Source organism: Tachypleus tridentatus, chromosome 13 (assembly GCF_004210375.1).
Source record: "Tachypleus tridentatus isolate NWPU-2018 chromosome 13, ASM421037v1, whole genome shotgun sequence".
NCBI classification, from domain to species: domain Eukaryota; kingdom Metazoa; phylum Arthropoda; class Merostomata; order Xiphosura; family Limulidae; genus Tachypleus; species Tachypleus tridentatus.
This window is the reverse complement of record NC_134837.1, coordinates 87,279,420-87,303,187: the sequence shown is the minus strand read 5'-3', so window position 1 is coordinate 87,303,187 and position 23,768 is coordinate 87,279,420. Positions and strand designations below refer to the sequence as shown.

Genomic DNA, 23,768 nt, shown 5'->3' with positions numbered 1-23,768 from the left:
TTATTTGAAATATTGTGCATTTTACTCTACTTCATTTAACAATTTCGCTATATGAATATGTTTTTCGGAAATAGCTGTGACATATTCCTTTAGCCATAAGTATAAACGTGTTGCATAATGGCATGACTTACATCTGTGGCATATACAATCATTTTAAACTCTCCATACAAAATACTTTGCAATTTTAAATCACATACAAATAACTGGATGAAAGAAATATAGATATAAAATAGATGTTTGAAATAGCTTAAAAGCACATATACGTAGTTAAGACACTTAGAGTGAAGTCCGTTATGATCTCAATATGCATACTCTCATAGCCTATGTACTCATACATCATCAGTTAAAATTAGAAAGACATCACAATGTATGGAGATTTATCAAAATAGATTGCAAAGTTTATTTGTTTAGTTTGTTTGTTTTTGAATTTCGCGCAAAACTACACGAGGACTATCTGCGCTAGCCGTCCCTAATTTAGCAGTGTAAGATTAGACGGAAGGCAGCTAGTCATCACCACCCACCGCCAACTCTTGGGCTACTCTTTTATCAACGAATAGTGGAATTGACCATCACATTATAACACTCCCACGGCTGAAAGGGCAAGCATATTTGGTGTGACAGGGATTTGAACCCGCAACCCTCAGATTACGAGTCGAGTGCTTTAACCACCTGGCCATGTCGGGACACCAGTTGAAAAATAAATGCACATAATCAAAATCACATCAGACCAGATTATTTTTCTAACTGAGTTGGTGAAACAGTTATAAACATCGTAATGAAAATTAACAGATGCTGCTTAAATTCTACCTTTGTAAACTAAAATTTAGGTCATATCTGATATCACGAGTACAATAGAACTAGGATTATCAGAAACTTTCTTAATCCTCCTTTTCTATGTAAATAGTAATAATAAGTAAATCCTTCAAAATCTCAAAAATAAAATATATGTGCCTGAAGTTGATAAACGTGAGCCATCCAATGATGAGATAATGAGGTTTTCGTCATTGATAGGTTGAGTTAACATGTTATTATATAATCCGTATATATTTATAATAAAGTTTTTTATCTTTCCTTTGTTAGCTGAATATATGAATTTCATACTAATCCAAACATCTTGGGATCGCCAAATGTAGTGCATTATTACTAGGACTACGGTTGAAAAAATCGATAACAGCAAGTTTGCCCAACTGGTGAATCAACGCACTCCAATCGTTATACGTTTATGTTTTATGACATTTAACACTTCTTGTTAAGCAACATCATTTAGTGCGTAGTCATTCATTTCTGGCTGATCAGAAGTTACTAATACTCCTAATATCTGTACTATAAAAAAGACAGTTTTACAACATAAGCATTTGCCAGAGCTGGAAAAGAAGAGTGCAACATCCAAATTTAAAGACTTCGGACGAAGAGACAATATGATAAAATTGATAAAGACTTCTGACATTTTGCATAAACACAAGTACATAATTTTTCCAATGATGCGCATTTACGTGCAGAAAAAGTTAATGAAAAGATTTTTAAGGGGTTCGCGAAACGTAGATTGCATTTATGGTACTGCAATCCACAGAATGGTACGTTTTTCTTGCAGCAACAGAAATAAGTACAAGTTATAAATACACCACAACTGTATGAACTGATAGTGAAATTGTAAGTTGAAAGTAGTTAATTTTTCATATAAGTGAAAAGATATCATTTTACGTCCTCTTGTTACACTGCTATTGTTATATTGCAATGAAAGAAGAGATAGAGGCCTTTATACAACTTACAGCAATCATTTTGGTGTACCTATTTAAGGAATACTTCTCATGCAACAGTAGAACCTATAAGATAAAAACGTTTTAGTTATGCATAACACGAGTTTTGGTATCAGAAGGCCGTAACATCAAGAACCCCTCTCTTTCGTGAATATCACTTTAAAACTATCAGTTTGACAATTGAAACTAGTGTAACCACAGATACTAAATGTTTAAGGCTAAATCTAGGATTTCCCAATACTATCCTAAAATTTTAGGGTATATTATTTATAACGTCATAATTAGAGCAGTGTATCTAAATCGACGAGAGCATACAAACGATAAAGAAAGTTTATCTATCAATCTTGTTTGTTTGTTTGTTTTTTGAATTTCGCGCGAAGCTACAAGAGAGGTATCTACGCTGGCTGTCCGTAATTTAGCAGTGTAACTCTTGGGCTACTTTTTTACCAACGAATAGTAGGATTAACCGTCAAATTATAACGCCCCTATAGCTGAAAATGCGAGCATGTTTGGTGCGACTGGGATTCGGACACGCGACCGTCAGATTACGAATCGAGCGCCTTAACCACCTGGTCATGCCGGACCTGTATCAATCTCACTACTATTTACTCTCCGAGTATGATGCATGGCCGAATCTCACTTTGCTGTATTTCAGTTAAGTTTTATGAAAAAGGAAATTTAGATATTTAATCAGTACATTAACCATAAAAACTGTTCTGAAGACTTATAGCTCGTCAACAAGTGTTCATAGTAAAACAGTTTCAAACATACCTGTTAGGATATAGGAAATTACCAAACTGGAGGAAACGTCCACTCTAGTTAAGCAGTGACAACTGCTTAACTTCTAACGGTTTTGCTTGTATTATGTTGACGAGAGTCGTCATTAGTGAATAAGTCACGTGACCAGTGCAAACCAAAGGTATCATCCCTGTAGAAGTACTACTTCTTTATTGGGTTCCTTTGTTAATACTATTAACTTATGGACTTGACAGTTAAAGTTAGCCTAGGCAATACGAATATTGTATTCTCCACTGCAATCTGTTTGTAACGTTTACGAGAAAGTAATAAATTAAAATAAAGTTTCTTAAATAGATATGTTATATCTAATAATTTTTACACCGTGTTTTTTCGTTGTTTTTTTTACAGATTCGTAACTAATCTCTAACAAAATTTTCTAATGTAATTTGCTATTTATCGTCACTTGTAAGGCTTTTGAAGTACGCGTGGTCGGGCACAAATGATCTTATCGTAGTTGTTTCTGCTGATCTTTGCAGTTTTCAAGTTCATGATAAGGTGAAAGAAAGTTTAGTTCGTTTATAAACACCATTTAGTTTCAGTAACATGATCTGTTTTATGTAGTGTGTTAAATGTTAGTTTTCAGGAAGTTACAACGTTCTCACTATAGATTATACATCAAAATATGCATAATTCGAAAAATACAAATATATATATACATAGAAAATACAATTTAGTGAACTTATATGTAAAAGAATTTTGTAAATCCAATGACCCAAAAATAATTTTATTTTCACTTTCATGTAAATCTCCCCAATTATGTAAGATTAAGAATTCATCTTTCTTAATAAACAATCTTTGGTATTGGTTTCGGAAAATAACGTGAAAATAAAAACCTAGAAAAATGAAATAATTTTCATGCATACACACTAATAGACAGTGTTTGTATTTCACTAGTCATATTACTACCAAAGATTTTAACCGTAAAATGACGAGGATTTGAAACCGCAACCCTCAAATAGGATGTCGGAACTAACAATGTTTTCACTATCTTAAACTAACGTTAGTTACTTATGTTTAATGTCAGATGTAATATTAAAGTTCAATTTAGCATCTTGTATCCCTAAAAACCATAAAATATAATGTTTTGTATCCTTATAGATCTAAAACCTATTAATTTACCCTTTTCTAGGAAATTAAACTGATTTAATTATAAAGAAAATACAATGAACGAAAGGTATATGGACAATTATTATATACAATTGGTTTGTTTGTTTTTTAATTTCGTGCAAAGCTACACGATGGTTATCTACGCTAGTCGTCGCTAATTTAGCAATGTAAGACTAGAGGGAAGGCAGCTAGTCATCACTACCCACCGCCACATCCTGGGTTACTCTTTTTACCAACGACAGTCACATTATAACGCCCCCACGGTTGAAAACATGTGCACGTATGGTGCAACGGGGGATTTGAACCCGCGACCCTCATATTAGGAATCGCGTGTCTTAACCACCTGTCCATGCCGGGCCCTGTATACAATTAGATTTACTTAATATTTTGAAACTGTCATTTTACACAATTTTCCAATGTCACGTTGTGAATGCCAAAATATTATTGTGCTTCAATCATGTCATTTATATTAGCCTCATGCTAGTACAGCGGTAAGTCTACGAATTTACAACGCTAAAATCAGGGGTTTGATTCCCCTCTGTGGGCTCAGCAGATAGCCCGATGTGGCTTTACTATAAGAAAAATAAACATACACATTTATATAAAGAATAGATAGAAAACGGGTTGCATGAAAAAATATAACAAGTTATTGAAATTTGAAACAGTTATATTAGAAATTTTAAAAAACAAACAAAACATTGTTATAGTTGTTATAAAAGTACAATAAACAGTATTCCCCCTCTTTTAGGAGTTTTATCTTTAGAATACCATAGATTATTATTCAGAATCGTAGCTCTAAAATAAAGTGAACTAAATTTATGGATATTTGAATTCTTTTGATAGCTTTAGCTAGAATCATTACTTTTCGAAAAGCTGTCTCTAAACGTTTAGTTTGTACTATTGGTTATTAAACAAAGCTCTTTTATGGTAAACTTTTTTTTCTCTCTGCGGAGTACTGTGAAAAACAAACATTGAAAACTATTTTTCAGGGTGTGAATATGTGACTCTGTATGTATTCTTGATGACGAGAAACCCACTTGAAATAAAAATTTATCTCAGAACGCCTGGTTTGGGTATTAACACTTTTACTAACAAAGCAAAAAACAACGTTTCGACCTTTCTAGGTCATCTTAAGGTTAACAAAGAGAGATTTTGAAACTAACCGTTGTCGGGCTCATGTCTTAGGAATCAGAGTATAAAGGGGTACAGGATTGTAAGGGGCGTTGCAGTTAGATGTTAGGTTATTAATTAGTATTGATATAAAGGTTTTCCTTCTTATAATATGTGCTTAATTTTGGTTTTAGTTGTTGTATAAGTAGGGCTTCTACGATTTTGTGTTTGTTTATATTTGTTTCCCTACTTAGTATCTGGGTCGTGAAGTAGTGAAGTCGTGGCAGTTGTTGCATTGTATTTTATACATAATGTTGGTGTTGTGTTTGTCAGTGTAGTTCTTACATAGTATGTACTTTAATTTCATACCTGGTTTTTGAATAAATTTGGTGTTTACCACTATACTTCTACATGTATGTTAATGATACAATTGCTGAATTCACATCTACAGAACACACACTTAGGTTTTTCAAGTATATTAACTCTATACACCCCAACTTTAATGATCCAATAGAAACTTCTCAGATAATTCTTACTGTGGCTGTATTTTCAAAATAAATTACAATATGTTCATAACCGTTTAACATGCGCCCTTTTGTAAAATACAAGTATAATAAAATATTCACCGTGCTCTACTGTAAAAACAAATTAGTTGTTTATAAGAGTGGGACAGCTTATTATAAGTATTTTGAACTCAAATCGAGATGATTACACAAACTAACTTCACACTGTCTTGAATTTAAACTAAAAATACAGAGTGCAGTTTCAATTATAATTTTTTACAACGGAAGTTTATTAAGTTGAATAAACTTTCCATTCACTCTCCTATTTCATAAGCAGACTTCCAGACATCTGCAAGACATACAGAGGAATGGAATCTATAAAAGAGCATTAGTGGATGAGTTGTCTGGGTTACGATAAACCCAAGTTCATCGAAGTAGCTATTATGTTTGTTATAAGGTTCAATAATCTTGTGCTCAAATGTATTGATAATCCACATAGAGAGATTACAGATGATAAGAAAGGTGACTAGTTCTCTTCCTGGCTTTTTGAACTGTAGTTCGCTAGAGTTGCTGCAACGTCTCAAACCATCGACGATGAAGAGAGTCTGAACGACAACTTGAATCACAATAAGTACGTAGATTCCTGTCCTCACGTACTGACCACCATTGAAGTTGGTCATGACAGAAATGATTCCGTTCGCGAAGAAGAATGGCAGAGGAATAAACATGAGAACGTCGTCCAGAAGTGTGATAGGATGTAAGTTAATGTCTAGTTGAGATGTCTGTCGGAAAGCGATGAGGACGCAGATTAGAGATATACCTGTAACTATACCTTCTTGGAAAGTATGAATTGTGATACCTACTGCGAGGAACTTTTTCTCTCTAGCGGATACGAAGAATACGATGACGGTGATAATGCTGACCAGCAGAAGAAACAGGCCAGCAAACAGCCCTTTATTTGAAGCATGACAGTCAGCACTGATGAAAAAGTTACTCCGGTAAGTGATCTTCTCGATTCCTTGTTCGATGTCAATCTTCTGGCAGAAAGGGTGAGGGTTAACCTGAGAATGTCGTCGACCAATATTTTGCCAAACAATTAACCAAACACCGGCCAACAACACATTGTACTCAATAGTGAACGGGTATAAATACGGGATTGTCTTAAGAGTGATCGGAGAGAGAAGGACATGGTGACCATAACATTCACGTGATATCAATGCGTCGTTCTCATATACCTCGCTCGTATCACTTTTCATGTCTGAAAATATACAGATATGTATAATATACATACTTGTGTAAATATCGAATACGAATAATACGTTTATTAGAAGTAAAGATTTTCGTCGATTTTTTTTTCTGTGACTTATTATGTTCCTATTTGTAAAAGAAAAATAAATATATAATCAGTAAGCAAATACAAAGGAAACTATAATTTAAGTTTACTGCCCATTCTGGTTGTTAACATATAAAGATAATTTTAATCGCTGTCTTGGTTTTTTATCAGGTCATATAACTGATAAACGTACGAATATACACCGACTATTTGTTTATGAATTTCGCGAAAAGCTACACGTGGGCTATCTGCGCTAGCTGTCTTTAATTTTGCAGTGTAAGACTAGATGGAAGGCAGCTAGTCATCACCACCCACCACCAATTCTTGGGCTACTCTTTTACCAATGAAAAGTGAGATTGACCGTCACATTATAACGCCATCACGATTGAAAGGGCGAGCATGTTTGGTGTGACGTGAATTCGAACCCGCGACCCTCAGTCGAACGCCTTAACTTACCTCGCCATGCCGGGCCACTACTCCGATTGAAAAACAGTCGTGTGAAAGCAACCATGCAAGAATTTGTTTTTCGTAGAATATTAGAATCAACGTAAAAACAATTCCATGTTTCATTACTTAATTTTTTTCACATACATGACGAACTTTAATACTGAAAACATTGTAAGGAAATTAATGAAATAAATGTTGTTCTTTAAACCTGGCGCTAAGATCGTTTATTGTAAAAGATCTACATCACTCACGACAAATACTGCTGTTATATATGTTTCTATTTATAGTAGACATGGTATAGATATCTACTATATCATGGTATAATGGTCTTATATCAAAGTAATTTGTACATATTTCTTTATTTTGCAAACAAGAAGATATTTATCGTTGAAAAGAAATTGTGATTTAGCAACTGCGATCGCTATTCTATTATATGTTTAAGGTATAATAGTATTTAACTGTAGTATTAAGTAAAGTTAACGATTGTTCAAACGAAATTCCAGTGGTAATCTATTCTATATATAACGATATGATTATTATAGTACGATAACTTTCGTAAAGATGTTAACATTGTCTTGCGTAAAGGCTTCGCTGATCATGAAACACAAAGTTTTGATACAAATACCAGATACACCCTTGTGCAAATAATTTAAAACAAGACGGAAAATTGTGATTTTTTTTCAATTTTTTGCGTTTTATTTCTTAGAATCCAAAAATTACTCACAAATTAATACATGATAATGACCGCCTTTATTTTTAAGAAGATCATTAATCCGCTTTGACATCGAGTCCACGAGTTGACTGCAATCTTTACTAATTTTTGGATCGCGGTACCACATTTCAGTTATGACCTCAATTACCTTATCTTTCGTAGTACAGCCTTTTCCCTAAAGTCTTTCTTTAGAAATCGCACAAAGATTTTCAATAGGATTTAAATCCGGAGAGTTACCAGGCCAGTCCAACACCTTTATTCGCGTTGTAGTCATAAAATTCTTCACAAGTTTCGATGTGTAGCACGGAACCAGATCTTGCTGAAAAATGCCAAATCCATTTGGAAATCTCTTTTTCAATTCTGGAACAACTCTTCTCTGCAAAACTTCGATGTACTGTGGTCCTCGCATTATACCTTCTACGATATGTAAGCCTCCGACACCATAGTAGCTGAAAAAGCCCCATAACATCTTCTTCAAGGGATGTTTTACGAACTGATTGATGTGAGATTCTCGAAGTTTCTCACCTGGAGATCTGCAAATATCCAGACTTCTTTGACCCTGTACGAAGAAATGAGTCTCGTCACTGAATAACACCTTCCTCCATTGTTCTGGCGTCCAGTTCTTGTATTTCAAATCCCATTTATACCGTTTTTTCTTTATTGAGTTGGTAAGAAGTTGATTTTTGAGTGGTCTCCTTGCCCTTCTAACGCAAGTTCGAGTGACGTAATATTCCTCAAAATTTCGTCATATATCCCAAAAGTAGATCGACCGTACTGCAAAACACAGCTAATGACGCCGTCTGTGTGAAAAAATGACTATTAAAGGAAATCAGCGGGTCCAGCGAGCCTACGCCGGCTGGCATGCTGAAAATATTGTTAAATGACCAATTGTTTCAATTAATTTGCACAAGGGTGTATATGTATATGATATACGTAAAATTCAAGAAAATATTGTAATATGTTTGAGAATTCTCGAAATATTTATTCTAATAGAAATATATATGTCTTCTAATTCGTGTATTCTCTTCTAATTCTGTTTCTAATCTTATGTCATGTGTGATAAGTTGCAGACAATTTAGCTATAGTGAAGGTATCATAAATTATTCTATTTTCTGCAGTTCCACAACTGTTACTATAACTATGACAACACAAGGATTATTAAACCTAAACTATTTAGATATCAAACAGTTAATAACCTAAAAATCTAAGTAATAATACACCCGTGCAAGCTAATTGTAGATTTTATTTAATAACGTTTATATTATTTAATATTTACTTACAATGAGTGGATGCGGATGTATTGCTGTTAATAAAAAACAGGGTTGTATCATTTTGTTGGTTATTTACGTGATTTTCAATGGCGTATAGCACAAGACTGTTTATCCAGTTGCAAAGCGATGTCCCAATAAGATGCATTGACCCAAACCTGGCTATTATACGATGTCGGTTGATAATAATCTAGAAAATAGTGAAGAAAGCTAGAGATTGAAAATAACTTATACCTAATTGTAAAAACTAAAATTCTTCTACAAGAAGGTTTTGTTTTTCCAATATTATTTGACATATCTTCAAGTAAGCATGTTTTTTCTGGCGATTTTTCTTGATTGTTTTGAATTTGTTTGTTTTGAATTTCGCGAAAAGCTACTCAAGGGCTATCTGCGCTAGCCGTCCCTAATTTAGCAATGTAGGACTAGAGGGAAGGCAGCTAGTCATCACCACCCACCACCAGCTCTTGGGCTACTCTTTTACCAACGAATAGTGGGATTAACCGCCACATTATAACGCACACACGAATGAAAGGGCGAAAATGTTTGGTGTGACGAGAATTCTAACATTCTGGTTACAAGTCGAGTGCCTTAACCACCTGGCCATGCCGAGCCTTTTTCTTGAGTTAAAGATCCGGTCTGTGGTCACTTTCATCTGAAAATATGGATATTAGGTTACGAACAACAGTTTTTGCTAGGAGAAATATTAAACTCAACATGCTAGTGATTTTAAATAGTGTAAACTCAAAAAATATGAAATAACGAAATGTATGAAAAATTTTTGAAAAGTTGTTAATAAATGCTTATTAAAGGAAGTGGTTTGAAAATTTATTGAACTTGGTTAATTCAAATTAATAAATCCAGACAAGTAATTTTTGTAACAAAGCGGATTTTTAAACTTTGCTGAAAGCGCTTGAAGATGGTTAAAAAAACCTTTTTAACAGTTACTGATGATTCATGTAAACGTAAATATTAGCGAAGTTTAAACGGAAAAATACTGGCCAGGTGGTTAAAGCACTCAACTCGTAATTCGAGACTTGCGGGTTCCAATCCCCGTCGCACCAAACATGCTCACCCTTTCAGCCGTGGGGCGTTATAATGTATGGTCAATCCTACTATTCGTTGGTAAAAAACTAGCCCAAGAGTTGGCGGTGGGTGATGATGACTAGCTGCCTTCCCTCTAGTATTACACTACAAAATTAGGGACTGCTAGCACAGATAGCCCTCGTGTAGCTTTGTGCGAAATTCAAAAACAAACAAACATGGTAAAATATTATGTCAAAAGTAAGCAATAAAGTTTTCTTAAAGAACTTTATATAGAGGTCAGTATTATCAGGACTGATAATAATTAATAGTAAGACAGAGGGTGGTACCGCGCTGGAATTAATTTAAACAAAGTAAATAAATACCTGAAATGACTAGTTAGGGTTAAGTAGGTAACAAACTTAAAAATTAATGATAATTTATCTAGATCAAGGAAGTGAGGTTCAAAAACAACTAATTTTCAACTTACTGTTAATTTGTCTTATTTAACTTTACATTGGTAAGTAAAAAGAATATTATAGATGCAAATAGCAGAGACTACACGAGTCATTATAAGTGGTTCAAAAATATGCTGACGTCATCTGTGAACTTCTACCATCAAAATACAGCAATTTATATCATAAGTTTAACTTAAGTTGAAAACTACAACAGTAAGTAATGAAAATCTATAACAGTTTCATTTTTTCAAACTAAAAAATCGCATAGGTCCAATTCAAAAATGTTTTGGTTTTTACAAACTCTGGAATGATATAATCAAGCAATTCATGACAAACTTGACTCTTTACAATTTTAAAAACAGTTTTAATAATGCCTAAGTTCAAGTAATTCGCTTATATGACCAAATAATCTTCAATAGAAAATAACATAGTATTGCAGTCCAAAATTCTTACGTTGGAATACTTAAATATTATGAAAAGCTGATAGAAGGAGAGAATTGGTCTAACGACGTGTAGTTCAACAGCTGGTCTGTCTAAACATTGGTAATCTTCTGCGTACCAAGATAGAATTTGTTGACCAAACCGTAAGCCCTCGTGAATCATATGTCCAAAACAAAATACTGAATGAGAAAATAACAACAAAATACGCAATGAGAACAAATGTCATCTCACCTTTAAAACCACAACAGCACAATTTAACATAAAATCGACTGTGATTCAAAGACACTCCTAGGCCAATTGCTTTAACGTTAAGTCTCATTTCTTTATCTATACAAGACAAAGGTAACGTTTTGTCTAAGAAATACTTAGCTGGTTATAGTGGAAATTGGAATGGAAGTTCACTTTAATGATCGATATTGTGAGAATGCGTATCATATGTATTATTATTCTCGGTACTATGTGTGTGTTTTGTGTGTTTTTCTTATAGCAAAGTCACATTGAGCTATCTTTTGAGCCCACCGAGGGGAATCGAACGCCTGATTTTAGCGTTGTAAATCTGCAGACTTACCACTGTACTAGCGGAGGGTTTCTCGGTACTTACTTGTCTCCGGCGAAGCAGAGTAGGAAAGCTCAAACAGAAACATTAGCGCACGGACACATTTTACGGAAATTTGAATGTTAAATAGCAAGTTATTATGACTCGTTAAACAGTTAATAAAATGAATGACAATCAGTGAATGTAATTATGGGGTGCATAAAATATTTGAAATTATCATTTATCCTTTTGTTTTCTAGTTTTATTACAATCTTATCAAATTAAGTGTTTTAGAAACTTGAGTTGTCTTTAGTATGATTAGAAACCGTTCAATAAATTTTGACTAAAAACGGTTTTATTTTTGTTTATAATGTGTTGCTTTCGTTACCTTTACATAAGTTTAAGTCACTTATTTTAGAGTTTCTAAGCCGAATTTCACTTTCAGAATAAAACGGGAATACTAAGGCCAGTCCTGGATATTTTAGTTGCACGGAGCCCCTCGTTAGTACAGTGGTAAGTCTACGGAATTACAACGCTAAAATCAGGGGTTCAATTCCCCTCGGTGGGCTAGGCAGATGGTCCGATGTGGCTTTGCTATAAAAAAACACACTCAAACACATTAGTTGCAAGGATAATTAATAAAAATGACGTTCCGCTCTTATTATCATAACCTAGAACTGGCATTATAATAAGAACAGATTTTACAACATGAATACAGAATGTAGTTCTAAGAACACATATTACAACATAAATACAGAATGTAGTTCTAAGAACACATATTACAACATGAATACAGAATGTAGGTCTTCGAATTTTTTCTTCAGTTACAAATCAATATCACAACTGACAGACATTCATCACGAGCCTATTTATGTGGTAACTAGCCAATTGGATCACTGTAATTGTTTTTGCAGGCGCTATCATTTACAACTGAAATCGTTGTGAGATTACTAAACTTCTTATGAATTAATGTGATGGAGAGTTTCAGTTGAAACTATTCTCTTCAACTCAATTAGTATCAATCGACCACAACAAACATGTTATATCGTTAAGTGTAACAACCGGAGAAACTCCCCTAAAGCATTGAACCTTTGATATTGTACATGTGGCTTCCTTTTTAACCAATATAAACGCAGTTTTATATTACATTAGCTAATATGAGTATTGCTTTCAGTAGTTCAGTGAGTCTGAGGGCTAATACAGCTAAAAATCGGTTTTTGCTATTTGCGGTGGGTATAGCTCAGATTGTACACGTGGCTTCCTTTTTAACCTGTATAAACACAGTTTTATATTCCATTAGCTAAATATGTGTATTGCCTTCAGTAGTTCAATGCGTCTGAACGGCTAAAAATCGTTTCTTGCTACTTGCGGTGGATATAACACAGATAGTTCATTGTGAATTTTGTGCTTAACAACAAACAAAATCAAAACCTAAAAAATGAAACGTCTGTATTCTTTAAGTTTTGTTTTCACGGAAAGATTCGCTCAAGTAGGCAACAAACATAACATAGAGTTTGCGTCAGCTGTAACAAGAGTGTTTGTTTGGAGTTACGCACAAAGCTACATAATGGGCTATCTGTAATCTGCCCACCACGGGTATCGAAACCCGGTTTATAGCATTGTAAGTCCGCAGAAATACTGATGTGCTACTGTTGGGTTTAGCAAAAGTATAGGTGAAAGAGGGGAGAAAACCGAAGAGGAAAAAGGCACTCAAACCTAACAAAAAGAACATAACAGTACAAGTGTATTTAAAAAATAAGATTATTTAAGAAATCTAATTGTATAAGAAACCTTAACACTACAACTTACAACACTGCAAATGACGTAAGATGCCAAACAATAGTAGTAATAATAAAATCAAGCAAAGTACATATGTATTATTATTTTAATAAGATAGATAGGTTGTTTTGTTTGTTTATTATCAACATTAAAATTGGCACAAATGTAAATTTCCATGCACTCAACATATTTACCTACAAAAAGTTGAACTTGCCCATTTTTAGTTTCGTAGATGGGTCAGAGCTCACAAAAACATAAGTTTGGGGTTTGGGGTCAATTACCCAGCTATATTTTGGCCAGTTTGTATAGGATTTGATACAAAGACACTCTATTGCACTTTCTAAACAGTGATATGAAAAGTTTTTGATCTTTCTGTGTTTTTCATTATTTCTTTGTTGTCAGAATTGGCCATCTTGAGATTGCACGGTGGAGACATATTGCATTCGCCCGCGAATGTTTTCCATTTTTATTTCTATAATGTTTTTTATTATTATTATTTTAGTGACTTCCTCTTAAATAATTTCTTCAGTATATATTTTTTTCACGATGGCCTGAAATGAGTTATTTGTGAGTATTCGTCCTTTAATAATATGAACTCAAAAGCTAGAAATTGATTAGGGAGAAAGTTAACTTTATTCTAAAAAAATGATTTTGAAAACTGAAGACTTTGATCACTTTTATTATAATATATTATAATCTAACTGAAATTGTTGTAAATTCTTCTCACACTGTCCAAGTACGAAAACATTTAGTGTTTGATAACATAGTGAAAACAATTATTTCATACCAGCCATTCCTGCTTTAAGGTAAAAACTGCCACTGTGACGACCCATTAGAAATCCGTAGAAGTGCTCAGTGTTGGTACTAGGAATAGTATTACAAACATCGTTTGCTGCCTGGTCCAATTGCTCCTCGTTGCTTTGATTCATACCCTCTTGCTGTTTTATCAGGTCTGTGGCATTTTTCTTATATCGATGGAGGTCCACGTTGAAAAACACTAACCATATTAAGCTTACATAAGCAATGATAGTTGTAAAAATCTGGAAAAAAAAAGTTAGGTATTCTGTTAAAACTACATAGAAATTATGTTGTTTTACTTTTCAAGATTAAAAAAATAAATAAACAGACAAAACAGAATTAAAAGAAAAACTGGAACTCTTTTCTGAACGTTTCTTATTTATCTGAAATAGTTAACAATGTTTGAAGGCATACTGGTCTCCTTAACAATGCTATAATGTATTAAATAAGCAAAATAATCTTATCAAAAGTTTGGTCATAATATTCAATGAAAACAGGTATGATTAATAACACTACATAGTTTTATTCTAGAACAGTTGAGGCCCGGCACGGCCAGGTAGTTAGGGTGCTTGATTCGCAATTTGAGAGTCGCAGTTTCAAATCCCCATCTCACAAAATATGCTTTCAGCCTGTTAATCCCATTATTCGTTGGTAAAAGAGTAGCCCAAGAGTTAGCGGTGGGTGGTGATGACTAATTGCCTTCCTCTAGTCTCTCACTGATAAATTAAGAATGGCTAGCGCAAATAGTCTTCGTGTGGCTTGGCGCGAAATTCAAAGGCAAACAATCTATTACGGTAAAAAAACGTTTCCAACAAACTTGACATTCTGCTGATAGGATAAAATAATCACTGTTTATGAGCCACAATACATGGACATTGCCCTGAAAAGGATCAAAATAATATACAGTTCTACAGTTATAAATACCAATTCGTCAAGAACATAAGTACGGGGAGGAGGAAGAGGTCATAGAGAACCTGACCCTCCAGGGTATGAACTTTTCTTACCCAATCACCGACAGACATTCGATAAAAAAACGTTCACCAAATAAAAGTTTATATGTTACTTCCCACTGCTTAAAGTGTAACTAATTTTGTTAATTACAAATTTATTTAATCAATGTAAAATATATTGTTAGTTATCTGAAATGACACTACTCACTTAAAAAGTTTCGCTGTAAAATACATTGTTAACTTTTTTTGGAATCAGACCACCACTTATTTTTCGCACAGATAGCTTTAACTACACACATTGCTCAGCAAACATTCATGTATCAAATATACACAAATTTCTAACACATTCTACAAGTTGAACGTTTTCCTTATTACTTTTTATTTACTCATTTTAATACGAATTTTCTGGCACGGTTCATATAAATAATTGCGATAGTTTGGAGTTTTCCAGTTCTTTTATATGCGCGTGCATAAGTCAGAAGTTAAACTCATTATATTAGTTACAAAGAACTCTGAATACATTAGTTATCATATTAAAGACCTGAAAATACGTCCATGTAAATAATTGAAAATAGATAATATGACCAAGTGATGTTAGTACAAAATGCTTCTAAATAATACTCAGCAAATAACCCAGAAATAAGAACTTGAGTTGTAATATATCTTTAGTTTGAGTTGTGACATATATTTGTTTGTTTTGTTTTTGAATTTCGCGCAAAGCTACACGAGGGCTATCTGCGCTAGTCATCCCTAATTTAGCAGTGTAAGACTAGAAGGAAGGCAGCTAGTCATCACCATCCACCGCCAACTCTTGGTCTACTCTTTTATCAACGAATAGTGGGATTGACTATCATGTAATAACGCCCCCACAGCTGAAAGGGAAAGCATGTTTGGTGTTACAGAGATTCGAACCCGCGAATTACTAGTCGAGTGCCTTATCCACCTGTCCATGCCGGGCCCTGATATATATTTAGCTTGATATGTTTTTTCACTCAACTTACGAATAAAAATAGTGATAATATATAATAGTTCTTGAAAGTCACGAAATAAGTTTTAAGCTTAGACGACAAAAATCCCTGATCAATGTCCCAGAAAAATTTCAATGATTTTATTTACTCTGCTGTTTAATATATGTTAGAATTAAAGTTATGTATTATGTTAATTCTTTATTTAGCCGCAGCTCATAGAACGGCTCTTTTTTTTTTTTTTAAGTACAAACTTGTGGCTCGTTACTCCGTCATATCTTGACCAATTTGAAATCCAATTACAGTTTTGAGCTCAAGACGTCAAATTTTTTGTTTGATGTATTTGACCATGCCCGAAGTCTCATATATTAATTTCCTTTAATCCTGCTTAAAATAATTTCAGTTTGAGGGTATTCTGGTAGAGATCCCAATGAGTAATAAAATCCAAGCTGGTGTAAGCGCGCCCACGCTTGGTATTACTGGCGCACAAAAATATAGCTAAAATAAAAATAGAGCCCACAGTGGCGCAGCGGTTATGTCTTGAGAGCTTACTACACTAGAAACCGGGTTTCGATACCAGTAGTGGGCAGAGCACAAATAGCCCACTGAAAAAAAAGATAGATTTAATATATTAATATACTCTAATCCTACCTGCAGGAAGTTAAAGTGCCGCAGCTATTGAGGATTTCCTCTTGTTTACCTTTTGAGTGAGCCAGTTTTGAGGGCATAACAAATGTAGACCTTAATATTATTCTAGTTCTTCTGACTAGCAAATATAAACAACATAGTACCGAAGGACCCACCATGGCCAGGTGGTTGAAGCACTCGACTCGTAGTCTGAGGGTCGCGAGTTCAAATCCCCGTCATACCAAACATGCTCGCCCTTTCAGTTGTGGGGACGTTATAATGTAACAGTCAATCCCACTATTCGTTGGTAAAAGAGTAGCCCTAGATGTGGCGGTGGGTCTTATGTTTTTATATATTGTGCTACAAGATCATTTAAAAGGAGCTTATTGATATAATACTTCAGTTGTCCTTCCACAAGACAACCATGATTAACAATAAATTGTAACTTGAAATAATTGTTTAAACTCCTATTGCTTCTAGTGTGTATATGTTATTTTTGTGCTGACTGCTGCTAATATACTTCCTCTTGAATATACAACGCGAATTAGCAGAAATTTTGTTAGTATTTAAAATTCTTAGTTTTTATTAGAAAAAAAGAAAATGTAATACGAATAAAACAATACCTCGCTAGAATGCCTTTCACGAGTATTCTGGCACGTCAGAGCAATGACTCCACCTAGTGTCACTAAGAAAACAGCATACATACTGCTTACAAGAACTGAAAGTTTTTCTCTGAGAAAAAGAAGAAGGAAAGTAATAAATCGGTGAATAAAAATTTTGTGACCACAGGTTCCTAATACATAAATTTAAAGTATTTTTAATCTGATGTTTCAATTTCCATTTATATTGTAATAACAGTTGTTTCTTCTAACAATGTATAGTTTTATATTTAAAACATAGATAGCTTTTCTTGTTATTTGAACAAAATCTGTATAATTGTATTTGTCTATTTATCTATCTATCTATATAAATAGATAGATTCCAGTACCTTACGGTATAGGATGTTCTGAATGCCGAGTCATTACCTACATTTCGATATTTCAGTCTATCACTAAAGTTCTTGATTTCAAACCTACTAACGTTTTTCACCAAGAAATATTTATTGTGAACTACAGTTATTAAGCATCTAATAAAAATATTCTAAATTATTTATAAAAGTATAACAAATGTTAAAACTAAGTTTAAAGGTTTCAGTTGTACAGTTATATTTATCAAATTCATTAATAAAGGCAATTCTGCAGAAAAATGAATAAATACAGAATTTTCACACACGAAAAAAGACAATAGTAATTACGAACAATGTTTCAACAGAAGAAATATTTACCTGAAATTGTGTTCCATTTCTTCATGAAATATTTTTAGCTTCGTTTGTATCTAAAAGAAAATTTATTCATCCATTGATGTAACAGAGTTTCACCATCAGCTTTTATGGTTTGTTACTAGTGAAATATTAGGATATCATTAATATTTTGAGAGGAACTAAACTTTGGGATTAGATACCATTATATATTTCCACAGCTATCTTCTGCGTCATTAAATTTGTTATCAAAGTCACTGAACATAGCAAAATGTCGCTCGTTTTACGTTGTTTTAATTTTTAAAAAGTACGGTTGTTTTTCTAAGGATGTGAACATTTGTAGCTAATATAGAAATGCAAAAGAAATAATTTGTGATGCGTTTTTACTAATACAAATTTTGTGGGTAGCACACAGGTGCCCTCCAGTAGCACAATGGTATGCCTCCAGATTCGCCATACTAGAAACCGAGTTTCGATCCCCGTGGTGAGCAAAGCATATATAGCCCTTTGTGCTTAACTACAAACAAGCATACACATTTATTCTACAAAAATAAATTTTACCGAGAGTATATAAATTTTATTTATAGATCATGGGTTCATTTTACAAAAATATAATTTATTGATAGATTATGGGTGTAATTTATAAAAAATAAAATTTATGGATATAATACGGTGTATTTTACGAGGAGTGAGTTGCCCACGTACTTGAAGTTTGAGTTTTGGAACTGTCGACACTGGTTCAAGTCAGTTCGTTCCCACAAAATATTCCTGCAGTTTAAATTGATGGAATATTACAAGAGTTACATACAATCCCTTGGTGTGTAGGTAGTTGGAAAGATGCTACTGATTGGTTACTTTCCATCTAGTTACTAATTCCTTTCTAAAGAAGGAGGCAGACAACCTTCACAGCTTTACCATAGATAAAGTAATTTACAAAAATAAAATAAAATTTTGATACACAATCAGTTTTATGAACATAAATGTATTTTGAGAAATTTCAAATTCATAGATAGCATGTAGGTGATTGTTATGAGTAACTTTATCAAAATAAAATTCTTAGACACGAAACGACTTCGTATGTAAAAAGTACGATAAACAGGATAAAGTATGTTTGTTTGTAGTTAAACAAAATTCTACACAGTGGGTTGTTTGTGTTGTGCCCACCACGGGTATCGAAACGCGGTGTATGGTGTTATAAGTGTTCACACTTGCCGCTGTATAACTGTATGTGTGTGAGTGGGAGACAGGGAAAAGTAAAGAAACGAGTTTCTACATGAGCATTTTAACAGAAGTTAAAAGATAATACTACACATCTTGACACCACTAAAAATTCAAGAGAAGAAAAAACACTAAAACTTGTTACTGTCGATTCTTAAATATCGTGAATACGCGGCGTGTACAACAACCTCTACTTTTATCATGTGTATACTAAATTAAATGTTACAGGAAAGTTTTTGCTTGTTTATTAGTTAAATCCATGTTACAGAGTGTGCGTTAATTATAACACGAAAGTCATTAATAACATACATGTCACAAAAGTAGGAATTAAAACTATATACAGATATATCTTTTATTATCGTCTTTAGCTTTTATTTCAATTCTTAAAGTACAAAATGTGTTTGTCAATTTTTAACAATTTCTATTTTCTACAACAAAAGAAACATCTTCTATTTCAAGTAATAATAAGTACAGATTATTTTCACGTATTGATTATTACAATGATTATCCTACCCTACCTACTGAATCATAAATCCTCTACCAAAAGACTAGATATCACAAATTCTTTGTTGATTCTTGTTGAATAAGACTTTTCGAAATTCTTCTGTTATTCCACGCAATTCATGTTTTATAAGCCAGCTTTGTCAATGAAGCCTTCGTTTATTTTCACACATAAAGAAAACAAAAACAAGAAATAGCCTTAAATTATCAACACTAATAACAGCCTTTTTGCTTTGAAAGCTTCGTGTACAATGAAAAGAGATAATGAACAGCAGTTATACATTAGACGATTTCAACAGAGGTCCAGAAGAATGCGGTGACACTGAAGTTATACTTATCGGGTAAGGAATAATTGAATATACTGTCATCTGCTTGGACCTCGTGCAGCTGTAGGTCTTTGATAAATTATTCCAATCAAGTTATCTTCTAAAAGTCCTATGATAAATGCTAGACAAACAAAGGAGCTGGTATAAAGTTTAATTCTATTGTCTCGCAGAGCAGTAAGCAGCGCCACTGCATCTCTACGGCTTGAGAAGAACCCAAGCCCTTAACATCTAATGAGCACTTCGATCATGTCAAAGGTTTTCAGTTATTTTGTTTCGGTTAAAATTATTAAGTTTAATCTGTTGTGTTAGTTCAGAATAACAAAAAATAATAATCCGTTTCATTTAATCAATTTCCAAAGGACATTTTAACAAGTATTTATTAGCTTTCAGCTTTGAACGTTTCATGTACAAGATACGCAAAAATTAATTTGATTTCACTTACTTTATTTTCCATAAACACCTAACACCACACACAAACCACGTAACATACAGCCTCCCAGTGGCAGAGCGATATGTCTGCGGTGTTATACTGCTAGAAACTAACTTTCGGTACCCATGGTGGGAAGAGGATAGAGACCCCTTTGTGTAGCTTTATGCTTAGTAAGAAAATAAATAAATAAAACTTAACATACTGCAAGCATTATTTCCTTGAGAGCGGGCCGAAGGCTACCAGGAGTGTTCACCTATTTTAACTATTCGCACCACTATACAAATGTGTTTTGCCTATCAGTCAGTCAGACGTTGCAATTTGTTCTATCGTAATGCCAATAAAACGTGCGTATGTCATGAATCATGGGAAAACTCGTGCGCTCTGTAGGCTACAACACAGCATGACATATGAACTTCAAAAGCAATAAATAAAATTATTTCTTACTGTTAATTAAAACATTTACAAACAATTAATTAATTACTTTTACAAGTAAAACAAGTTTGGGGACCGTATGGTAGTACATCTAGTTGTAGGCCTTGTTTTTGCAGACACTAGTCACTCACATCATACATCGGGGAAGTAGTAGTGTGTTTATGAACTCCCGCTACAGAGCGAGTACAAGCCTAGCATTGTGGATGAACTGTTATAAAGAAAACACTCACTTAACAACCGGCAAGTGATACAGAAAATTATAGAGACAAATTCTTTAAAAACTTAATTAATCAAGTGAATAATTAAAACCGAGAAATAACTTAGCGATGAGGAGTGAAAATCAACACAGAGCAAAGGACATTGAAGTAGCAGAAGAATTTTTTCCATATTTTGAAGAAACACTTACCCACACAAGCGGTAGTTACATTACAAAAACGTGTATCTGTACAAAAAATCGTCTTTTTGCTACCTAGCGAAAATCGATCGAGTAGGATATTTTCAGAATATAACTATTTTCATAAAATAAAATATATGGTAAAACTTTAGAGTTTATATATGATGTATTCTAAAGAAGAAAAAAAAACAAAGTGTTCGGTTTTTCACTTAAATTCTTTGTAGACGACAAAATACAACTCACTGATGAATGTTTTGTTCCTATCAGAGGCATCGCTAGGTGCATAAAAAATTTGGAACATGGACAAATAGGCACGAGAATTTTCGTCATTTCAGTATGATATTGGTCATGGATTTCTATTTTGATTTTTGAAGACACCAACTTGAAATTCAGGTCGCCTAGCGACGCCTCTTGTTCCTGATAATACATATACACTGCTGGCCAAAATCTTTAGGCCAATGAACATAAAGAAAAAATATGCATTTTGCGTCATTAGACTCAACCACTTATTTGAGTAGAGCTTCGAAAGATGAAAATAAGAAAAGGGAAAATAAAAATAGAAAACTCTTTTAGCATTTAATTGGAAAAATGTCAACACTATGAAATTAGCCTAAATACTAGCTGGTCAAAAGTTTAAGACCATACTGAAACGAAACGTTAATCGGTAAACATGTAACGAAATTTAATAATTTGTATTTAAGCATTAGCGTTGTCAACATCTCTCTCTGACATCTCCTGTGTTACATTGAGTGAAAAGTTGACAGAGTTCGAACGTGGCAAAACTGTCGAGCTGCAAAAGCAAGGTCTCTCTCAACGTGTCATCGCTGCTGAGATTGGGTGCAGTAAAACTGCTGTTGCAAATTTCTTAAAAGACCCTGAGGGATACGGAACGAGAATTTCTAGTGGTCGGCCCAAGAAAATTTCGCCGGCGTTGAGCAGGAGGATTCGATGGGTTGTCCAGCAAGAGACCAGCCGATCGTCGAACCAGATTAACGCCCTTACGGACGTAGAATGCAGCTCAAGAACAATAAGACGGCATCTACGAGAGGAAGGCTTTAAAAACCGTAATCGTCTTTAAAGGCCACATCTCCTTCAACACCATGAAACAGCTCGGTTAAACTTTGCTGAGAAGCACCAAACATGGGACGTCAAAAAGTGGAAGAAGGTTTTTTTTTCTGATGAGAAAAAAATTATCCTGGATGGTCCAGATGGCCTCCAACGTTACTGGCATGATAAGGATATCTCATCGGAGACATTTTCTATACGACACAGTGGAGGAGGTTCCATCATGATCTGGGGTGCTTTCTCCTTCCATGTAACAATGGCGTTTCAGGTTATACAGGGGTGTCAAACAGCAGCTGGCTACATTGGCATGTTGGAAAAAGCATTCTTACTAACTGAAGGCCCTCGCTTGTGTAGAAATGACTGGATCTTTTAGCAGGACAACGCTGCAATCCACAATGCCCGCAGGACAAAGAACTTTTTCATGGGGAATAACACAATTCTTTTGGACCATCCAGCGTGTTCGCCCGAATTGAACCCCATTGAAAATGTTTGGGGGTGAAAGGCAAAGGAAACCTGTAGAAATGAACGTCAATAACAAACAGTGCATGATCTTCGTGAAGCAATCGTTACCACTTGGAATAACATTCCAGCCAGCCTTCTGCACACCCTTATATCGACCATGCCAAAGCAAATGTTTGAAGTTATTCTCAATGAAGGCCGTGCAAGTCACTACTGAGATCTCTTGTTGGGCATTTTCTACCCCGTTTAGGACTTCTTTTTGGTATGGTTTTAAACTTTTGACCAGTTAGTATTTAGGCTAATTTCATAGTTTTCACATTTTCCATATTAAATGCTAAAAACGCTTTTTATTTTTATTTTCCCTTTTCTTATCTTCATCTTTCGAAGTTCTACTCAAATAAGTGATTGAGTCTAACAACGCAAAATGCATATTTTTTCTTTATGTTCATTGACCTTAAGATATTGGCCAGCAGAGTATATACATATATATATATATACATATACACACACACTCACACAAAATACTCTAGAATATTGTAAGTAAATGTGAAATAGAAGCAACTGGAACTTCGGTTGAAAACGAATTGTACAGAAATGACAAGAGCCAAAACTTTATTTGACTGAATAGCAGCATTTATCACCGTTATAATTTACGGTCAATCCCACTATTCGTTGGTAAAAGAGTAGCCCAAGAGTTGGCGGTGGGTGGTGATGACTAGCTGTCTTTCCTCTAGTCTTGCACTACTAAATGAGGGACAGATAATGCAGATAGCCCTCAAGTAGCTTTGCGCGAAATTCAAAACAAACGGTGGTGTAGGCATAATTAGAGATAGTGTTTTAATTAAGAGCAATACGGTATTTGGAGGGTTATAATTCCAACCGACTTTTATTTCACTCCAAAGATGGTAGAGCAACAAAAAGAGGTATTAGTTTCATTACCTAGATTGGAGAAAAGCAATACATATCACCCAATTAAGCTTTAAAAAACTTTTTGTGGGTTGATGAGCTGATAATACATTGCCAATATGGTTATAAGTT

At 34.1% G+C, this 23,768-nt stretch overlaps 2 protein-coding genes across 4 annotated transcripts in view; both read right to left on the bottom strand.

Moving 5' to 3' along the window:
- Positions 1-2,793, bottom strand: part of LOC143240731 (transient-receptor-potential-like protein) — a 35,449-nt gene extending 32,656 nt beyond the window's left edge. For both annotated transcript variants that reach the window (XM_076483661.1, XM_076483663.1), the window contains exon 1: positions 2,529-2,793. The gene's annotated coding sequence lies outside the window, so the exon portion shown is untranslated. The remainder of the gene's footprint in view (positions 1-2,528) is intronic.
- A 1,217-nt stretch (positions 2,794-4,010) lies between these two features.
- LOC143240730 (proton channel OtopLc-like) overlaps positions 4,011-23,768 on the bottom strand; it is a 48,904-nt gene continuing 29,146 nt past the window's right edge. Inside the window, exons 1-7 of one of the 2 annotated variants that reach the window (XM_076483659.1) lie at positions 19,642-21,127; positions 17,933-17,982; positions 17,232-17,340; positions 14,056-14,308; positions 10,967-11,133; positions 9,048-9,225; positions 4,011-6,533 (exon numbers count right to left, since the gene is read on the bottom strand). In XM_076483659.1, the coding sequence (XP_076339774.1) occupies positions 5,590-6,533; positions 9,048-9,225; positions 10,967-11,133; positions 14,056-14,308; positions 17,232-17,340; positions 17,933-17,949 (1,668 nt within the window). In that variant the 5' untranslated portion in view covers positions 17,950-17,982; positions 19,642-21,127 and the 3' untranslated portion in view covers positions 4,011-5,589. Of the gene's footprint in view, positions 6,534-9,047; positions 9,226-10,966; positions 11,134-14,055; positions 14,309-17,231; positions 17,341-17,932; positions 17,983-19,641; positions 21,128-23,768 lie in introns of those variants that run through there. The other variant, XM_076483660.1, reaches the window with a different exon arrangement.